This window comes from Nanorana parkeri, unplaced genomic scaffold, assembly GCF_000935625.1.
Source record: "Nanorana parkeri isolate BGI_ZX_2015 unplaced genomic scaffold, ASM93562v1 scaffold17, whole genome shotgun sequence".
NCBI classification, from domain to species: Eukaryota; Metazoa; Chordata; class Amphibia; order Anura; family Dicroglossidae; genus Nanorana; species Nanorana parkeri.
Window position 1 is genome coordinate 3,816,676 of NW_017306285.1, and position 8,826 is coordinate 3,825,501.

The 8,826-nt window shown below is 45.8% G+C and overlaps 1 protein-coding gene across 1 annotated transcript in view; it reads left to right on the forward strand.

Annotated features, from left to right (window-relative positions):
- The window catches only part of SAMD10 (sterile alpha motif domain containing 10), a 20,486-nt gene that overhangs the window by 1,486 nt on the left and 10,174 nt on the right, over positions 1-8,826 (forward strand). The window contains exon 2 of the mRNA XM_018560317.1: positions 7,274-7,455. Coding sequence (XP_018415819.1) covers positions 7,274-7,455 — 182 coding nt within the window. The remainder of the gene's footprint in view (positions 1-7,273; positions 7,456-8,826) is intronic.

The following is an 8,826-nucleotide window of genomic DNA, read 5'->3' on the forward strand; positions in this document are numbered from 1 at the left end:
TGGGAGTCATTACATGCTTCCTGTGTGTTTATAATGGGGATCACTACTTACTGCCTGACTATAGATGTTGGGCGTCACTACATATTAGCTGTCTTATAATTGTGGGGTCAGTACCTTCCATATGTTGGGGTGACAACATGCTGCATGTGTATATATGATGGGTGTCATTACGTGCTTCCTGTGTGTATATATGATGGGGGTCAGTACATGCTTCCTGTGTGTGTATGACGGGGGTTCACTACCTGCTGCCTGTCTATAGATGTTGGGGGTCACTTCATGCTAGCTGTCTTTAAAGTATAGGGTCAGTACCTTGTACGTGTTGGGGTGCCAACATGCTGCATATGTGTATATATATGTTGATATGATTTGGGGGGGGAGGGGGGTCACAACATGATTCTTGTATGTATATTATGGAGATCACTACATACTGCCTGTGTGTATATGATGTGCGGCACTACGTGGTTTATCTGTATTATGGGTCGTCACTTTACATGTAGATGTATATAATTGTGGTCACTACAGATGTGTGATAGTGAAGATTACATGCTTAACTAAAAGAGTCACGTGTGATACAGGGGACCCTCTCTGCTACATGCATAAGATAAGGGACACCACATTCTACATGGATGTGATAGGGGAAAATTTCATAGCACTTGGTCCATGCATGTGCTGAAACAGACATGTACAACATGTATGTGTCTAAAACATTGTATAAATATGTAACAGTGATGCATGTAATAGTATACAAAACATAAAAGTGACAGTGTGTCTTATTGATGCATGGGTATTATGAACACAAATGCATTTTTGACATACATGTCACATGGAAGCTTAAAGGTGTATTATGCATACATACACTGATATTATTAGGACATATTATCGATGCATATGTTTCATGTATTCCTATCTGTATGCGTAGTTTAGATACATACATGTCTTATACATACATGTCTTATATGTATCATATGATCTGAGTACTTCTTTTATTTGTGCATTCATATGTGTTTGCGGTGACAGCTATACGTGTGTGTGTGTGTGTGTAAGAAAACACAGTAGATGAATTTATGGGGCGTAGAGGAGTTTACGTGATATAAGACAGAAGTCCTTTTTATGCGCAGAGGTCGAAGTGCCCGTGCAGACGACATTGACAATATCCTGCGCCACATAGAATGACAATTCACATAGAACGTCTCTCATTATCTAATGTGACCATCTGTGGACAATGCAAAGTGTAACAGTTGCCCGAGAGCCGTAACCTACATCATTCACAATTCACCTTGCCATAGTCAACAGAGCAAAAAGCTCAAATATGATTGGTCGCTGTATGATTCCAGCACTTTCGCACCTTCTTAAGCCCGGATGCATTTTCTGGTCCCATGCAATGACGTCAGAGGCATTTATTATCAATGTAGGTATGTTCGCTCTAGACTATGGTCACGTCTGCTACAAGGGTAGTGGCCTCACGTATTACATCCGGCTACCATACAAACCAAAGGTGACCATACACATAGTGATTTGTGATCGATTTAGGTGCGAGCGATCTATCATTAAAATAAAAATGCAAAGTGCAAAGTTCTGTTCTGTATTTTGCAATTGACTGAAAATGTTTATCAATCCGTAAGCTGGAAAAAGCAGAACACATTTAATATTAAGAAGCCCTTAAGGACCCGTTCATACCTAAGCGTAGCGCTAATCTTACGATACCATGTGTTTAACACACGCTATCATGCAAGGCAACGCAAGGGTGCGTTATCTACGCTAGCTGCGTTTCATTTCCATTTATTTGAATGGCACCCCAGCGCACCTCCCGGCTGCACCACAGTACCTTGTGGTGAAGTGGAGAAAAAGTTGTGCTGCGTTGCAGCCTGGAGGTGCATTGCATTGCCATTTATTTGAATTGCACCCCAGCGCATCTCCCGGCTGCAGCGCAATGCATGGTACTGCAGTACCGCGTGGTGAAGTGGAGAAAAAGTTGTGATGCGTTGCAGCCAGGAGGGGCATTGTATTGCCATTTATTTGAATGGCACGCCAGCTCACCTCCCGGCTGCAGCGCAATGCATGGTACCGCAGGACCTTGTTGTGTGGTGGTAAAAAAGCTTTGCTGTGTTGCAGCCAGGAGGTGCATTGCATTGCCATTCATTTAAATGGCACCCTAACACAGCACAATGCACGGCATCACAGTACCTTGTGGTGCTGTGGGAAAAAAGTAGTGCATGCATGGCGGCCAGGAGGTGAGTTGGAGTGCCTTTCAAATGACAGTAATACCTCGGTTCACGAACGCTTCTGTTTGCAATCAGGAAGTTGGGGAAAATGTTGCTTCCGTTCGCAAACTCTAAATCGGGTGACGAACACGACCGCGGCCATCTTCCCCGCTCTGACACGTGGTTGTGGCTTCCTCCAGTCGAGATCGCGGTCACAGACAGACCTGTGCACCCTTACCCACCTTATGGGGAAATTTGATTCGGTTCGCGACCAGAATTGTGGAATTAATTAAGTTCGAGAACTGAGGTGTCACTGTAATGGCATCGCAGTGCGCTTAGCGAAAGGTATCACATGCTAGATGACTTGTGTCGTGCTGTATACGATTACTCCAGTCATTGATCTAGGACTCTGATCTTCTGTGCAGGAGGTGCAGACCCATATTTTATGCATGTCCATCCAAATTATTTTCCAGTAAGCTTTACAGGATTCAGGAGGAGTACTTACTAATAGAAGGTGATACTTTCTCTTTAAGCACGACAAAACATGTGCTTGCTGTAGTCGTGTGGTAGCGAAACAGCCCCGAGGGTTTATTTCTCTGCTTCATTCCCTGCACACAATGAACACCCCCTTCTATTTATTTTACTCCAGTCTCCTGCGCTTATATAGAGATATTGCTGCCCACTAGACTACTAATTGTCCTTCAGATCCAGGATTAGCAGGCTCGAGCACAGGACTGATTGGTGAATTGCAGCAGAGACGGATTGGAGTGAGATTCCACTGAACGGCAAGAATTAAAGGGTCAGTCCATCCTACACTGCGAAGCCAAGAAAGCTGAGTCACCCTGGGGATTCTGAGATCTCTTGGGGCCACCAGGAGTGAGATCTTCCTGCCATAGGTCCGTCCGTCCGTTTCTGGCCACCTTGTAGTCTCATGCACTCTTTTCTCTGTTTCCACACATCCTGTGACATTGTCCATAGGATAGAAGCATTTAAAATCTGATCATAGTTGGTTGTAGCAGATGTTTAGTCCTAGGTGGTCACCGCTGGAGTCCATGAAGGAACAGAGTCTTAAAGCTAATCTACGGCCAAAACATTTTATTTTATATCTGGATAGAGCAAAGAAGGGTTGAAACCTTTGACAGATGGTTATTGCTGCCTGGGCTGATTTTCCCTCATTCCTATTCTATAAACCAAAAGTATCAACAGAGATTCTAACCCTTTTCCTTTCTATGACATTTTTTTCTCTTTGTTCCCATTGCTGAGATTGCCCTTCACTTCCTGTCCCAGTGACCGCCTCACACTCGTCTGCCCTTCACTTCCTGTCTCAGTGACCGCTTCACACTCGTCTGCCCTTCACTTCCTGTCCCAGTGACCGCCTCACATTCGTCTGCCCTTCACTTCCTGTCTCAGTGACCGCTTCACACTCGTCTGCCCTTCACTTCCTGTCCCAGTGACTGCCTAACACTCGTCTGCCCTTCACTTCCTGTCCCAGTGACCGCCTCACACTCGTCTGCCCTTCACTTCCTGTCCCAGTGACCGCCTCACACTCGTCTGCCCTTCACTTCCAGTCCCGGTGACCGCCTTACACTTATCTGCCCTTCACTTCTTTTTTTAAACAAAATGTTTTCTTTATTCTGTTTTAGCGGTCAACCCTCAGCGGGTGTGACCACAACGTACCAAGAAATTCAATACAGATAATACGAGGTTTTCTCACATCTACCTCGACAATTGCACCAGAAATAACAACATTCCAACTTTTTCAACTTTCCCGTGCTGGTTGCCCCCATAGCTAAAGGCTGTATTCTACCCGTATATACTAGATACAAAATTAAACCAGAATAGATAATAGACAATATACGGTAAACGGTTCTACTATACTCCATCCCCCCTATAACCTCAATTTAGGCTTCATAGCACCTCCAGCGGCCCCAAAGTTCCCGATAATTTGTTTTTCAGGTACCAGTCCGAATATTGGAAGGGTTGCATAATGTCAGTCAATTCCTGCTGATCAAAGGTCACAGCAAGGAACTGTTTCCATCTCCGGAATAATTTTTTGGATAGTGTATCGACATTTGCCCTTCACTTCTTGTCCCAGTGACCGCCTTACACTTATCTGCCCTTCACTTATAGTCCCAGTGGCCGCCTCATACTCGTCTGCCATTCATTTCCTGTCCAAGTGACCACCTCACACTAGTCTGCCCTTCACTTCCTGTCCCAGTGACCGCCTCACACTAGTCTGCCCTTCACTTCCTGTCCCAGTGACCGCCTAACACTCGTCTGCCCTTCACTTCCTGTCCCAGTGACCGCCTAACACTTGTCTGCCCTTCACTTCCTGTCCCAGTGACTGCCTCACACTCGTCTGCCCTTCACTTCCTGTCCCAGTGACCGCCTAACACTCGTCTGCCCTTCACTTCCTGTCCCAGTGACTGCCTCACACTCGTCTGCCCTTCACTTCCTGTCCCAGTGACTGCCTCACACTCATGCCCCCACTTCCCCCATACCTGAAAGTACCAGGTATTACACTTCCTTCTGGTGGGCAAGGGAGAACAAAGAAGGCGATGGTGACCTGTTACTTTGCCTTGTACGGGTCACTTTTAGGTCCATTTTGGACCTGTTCCGGTAATACCTTGTTAAAAACAGATGCAGGCCTATTATAACCTGTGTTGCCCTGTGTTGATGGTCCTTTCCCACTTAATAAGCTGCCTTCGTGCAAATACATAGTGTGAATTCTGGCCCAAGGTGTCAGTCCACCCAAACGTCCAGGGTACATACAGGCTGGTTCTATTTTCTGGCAACTCCGAATATCATTGATATCATTGGCGTAGTTCCTGGTTCTGTTTACATTGGAGGGTTGGGTGTCCCTGGACACCTCGGGGTTGTTCCACTCCTCCTGTTGCATTGTGAATAGTATAAACTGTTTGTGGTATGTGTTTGGTGGATGCTTGAGCATTAAACCAAACATATAAATATCATTCTTATTTAGACTGACCATGTAAGAGTAAACTGACTGTTCTTCCCGGCTTGCATTGGCAGGTGACACGGTGCACCTGTCGCCTCTTCTCTTTTTTTTTATTTTAGGCACTCATTTTTTATTTTTCTTGCAACATCTGTTTTTGGCCGCTGAAGGGCGCAGGACGCGATGCCGAGACTCTAGCACATCTCTTAGATGAATATGCAAATTGCGCCACGCTTCTTTTTTACAAGTTCCCATCCCCCCCCGTGGCTGATTTTTCACGCCCAAGGCGCCACTTTAAAAATAGATTTAAGCAGGAGAAGAAGGAAAACACAACTTCTTTGTTCTCCGTGGCTGCATAAAACTGTGTAATCAGTCTCCTTCACTGCGAAGAAATTGGATTGCTTGTTTACAGAGGGCCATATATCAAAGCCGGTATAACGGGTCACTGCTTGATAGTTGCTAATCCGGTGGGCGAGATAAAGAAGAACAAACAAATGAGACAAAAAAAAGAATGCCGTTATCTTTTCCAGTACGACTGTCCCCTGTGCACACAGCCAGCTCCATAAAGACATGGGGTGACCAGTCTGGCGTGGAGGAACTTGAGTAGTCTGCACAGAGCCCTGACCTCAACCCGATAGAACACCTTTGGGTTGAATTGAAGCACTGATTGTGAAGCAGGGCTTCTTTATTAACACCATACCTGGCTTTGCAAATGTTCCTATGGCTGAATGGGCACAAATTCCCAGAAGCACGCTCCAAAATCTTGTGGAAAGCCTTCCCAGAAGAACCAAGGCTGTTATAGCCACAAAGGAGGGGGCAACTCCATAGCAAAGTCAATGGTTTTGGAAATAAGCTTGTATAGGTGTGATGGTCAGGTGTCCTCAAACGTCTCTATCTATCTATCTATCTATCTATCTATCTATCTATCTATCTATCTATCTATCTATCCATCTATCTATCTATCTATCCCTCTATCTATCTATGTCTATCTGAGACTGACTTCTGACTGATCTATTTAGTAGTCAATACCGTGCAGCAAGAACAATGGGTTCTCTAACACGTGCTGTAGCTTGCTGGTAAACTACTATACCAGTTGCTATTGTTGAAGGCCCAGTCACACTTTTGCATTGCGGTAAAGCGTGACCACATATCTTACCTATGCCTATGTTACCATACCTATGTTGCAGTGCAGTGTACTTCACTTTGAATGGCACCCTAATGCACATACACAGTAAGAAAAACACACCTGCAGTTCAGCACATCACCGTAGATGTGAGTCCTTTGTGCATTCATGGTGCTGCGTTGCCAGACATAGCGTCGGTATGTTTCTTGCGCTCATAGTCCATTCAGAATGAATGAGCTGTCTTAAAGGAGAACTATGAGGTGAGTGCTTTTCACTCACCTCATAGTTCTAGCCGACCTGTGACAATGAGACTGTCACAGGTCGACTCAGTAGATCGGGAGGTGAGCGAACACATACCGGCGTTCGCTCACCTCTCGATCCTGTCACGGCTCTCTGACGTGACAGGGGGAGGGGCTGGATTCCCCTCTCCCCGCTCCGATCTGCCAGCGCTGACTGGCGGAACGGACGGGGGAGGGGGTGGGTACAGCTGGCTCTGCCTCTAGATAGGCAGAGCCAGCTGTCACTCACGCAGCTGGGCGGATCCCGTCATCTACGTCGGGATCCGCTGCGGCGTCTCAGTATATAGTGAGCTGTACCGGGTAACGGGAGGACGCTAGTTTGTGTCCTCCCGTTACCCTAAGGAGAACTATGGGGAAAAACACTGACCCCATAGTTCTCCTTTAATGCAACGTACGTATGCACGCAAACACATGCATTACTACATGCAAAAGTGTAAATGAGCCCCTAGCTCCTGAGTCCCTCATAATCCAGCAGTTCAACTGCAGCCAAAAAGGTGTTTTGTGGTGATGACCTATGATCATATGATGGAAATATAAGGTATATATATAAAATTAATGCAGCCACCACATCCAAGGACTGGTAAGCTGCAATATATTACATTATAATTTGGGTTCAAATATATTTAAAATGTCAATTCCACCTCCAGTATAACACCATTACACATATTGACTTTTTTTTTTTTTTTTTTGGCAGCTGCCGCTCACTTCAGATTTTGTCGGAACCTCCTGGAACACACGGTGTCCACAGAGAACCTTAACCATCGCTTCCGACGTGATATCGGTAACAGCCTGACCTGGCACGATGGCCGGGGGCACAGGACAACTGGAGGCAGGGCAATTAAACTCCTTAAACAGCCTGGAACAGATGTATCACAGGTAACTTGAGTATACAGGGGGCACAGAATGAATTTTTGGAAGCATAAAAACACTAAAGAACCATTCATGATGTTAGACAACTAAGAGGCTAGACAGAGATAGGCAGCTATAGCCCTGGAAATGGCAGGAGGGGTGCTGAGACCCACCATGATTTTCACCCATCAGTGACAGGTTCATGGCTCCTTGTGAAAGATTGGTCTTGCTTGCAGGTGTCGCCAGCCACTGCAAGTGCTCGGTACTGCACCCTAGGAGGTCATAAGCGTCCCAGAAATCACAAGAGAAGCTCCAAACTAGGAGTTTGCTGCCATGTTCGGTGTAGCCACCCTGATTCCAAATGCATTCATGTGACACAGGGGGCTTCTGTGTTTTTTCAGGCTCATGCTAGCTTGTGCAGACTGTGTAATCTGAGTCAAATGTAGGCCCACCTACATATAGAAGGTGGGGACTGAAGGTTCTGCATAGCTAAACCTTAACACAGGGTCTTCTGTAAGTCAGATTCAAAAACCAACTCCAGACAATTTTTATTTTATCTTCAATTAGAACAGGGAAGGGTTGGAACCTCTGCCGTCTGTGACTTGACTGGGGAGATTTGGTTTAACTGTGTGCATCAGTGACAGCCTTTTGACACCAGGACAAGAAAGGAGGGGAATGGGTGTCACCTGGGCAGAAAGGCCACAGACACCAATCTTTCCTCCCTGACTAAGCAATTGGGGGAATTTACTAAGACTGGAACAGACAGATTCTGGAGCAGCTGTGCATAGTAACCAATCATCCTCTTTCTTCCGCATGTTCAGTTAAGGTGCCCATACACCTTACGATTATCGGACGATTTTCGTATGCGATCGACTTTTCGTCCGATAATCGTACGTGTGCATAGCAGTGCCCGACCGACATTACTGTACAATCGTACGACTTTTGACGGTCAAGCATGTTTGAAAACTTTGCTCGATTGTACGATTGTCGTAAGGTTGCTGGCGTTTCCGTCCGTCAAAAGTCGTACGATCTACACTGCGCATGCGCGAACGAAAATACGACAAATCAATTACCGCATTTCGTCCAGGTGTTTTTCGTTAATTACGGCCAAAATCAATCTTGCGATCATCGGGGCAGGATGGGGCTGCCGTACGAAAATCGTACGACTATTCGATCATCGGACGAAACGTTTCGTCCGATAATCGTAAGATGTATGGGCACCTTTAAGCTTTGGAGATGAAAGCTGGAAGCTGATTGGTTGCCATGCACAGCTGCTCTAGATTCTGTCTGCTAAAGTCTTAGTAAATTCCCCTCAATGTGTTTTTATTGCTGGCTCTATCTCTGTTGAAGAGATTTGTCAACACTTCCTATGCTTCTGACTCCCTGTCCCTCTGATTC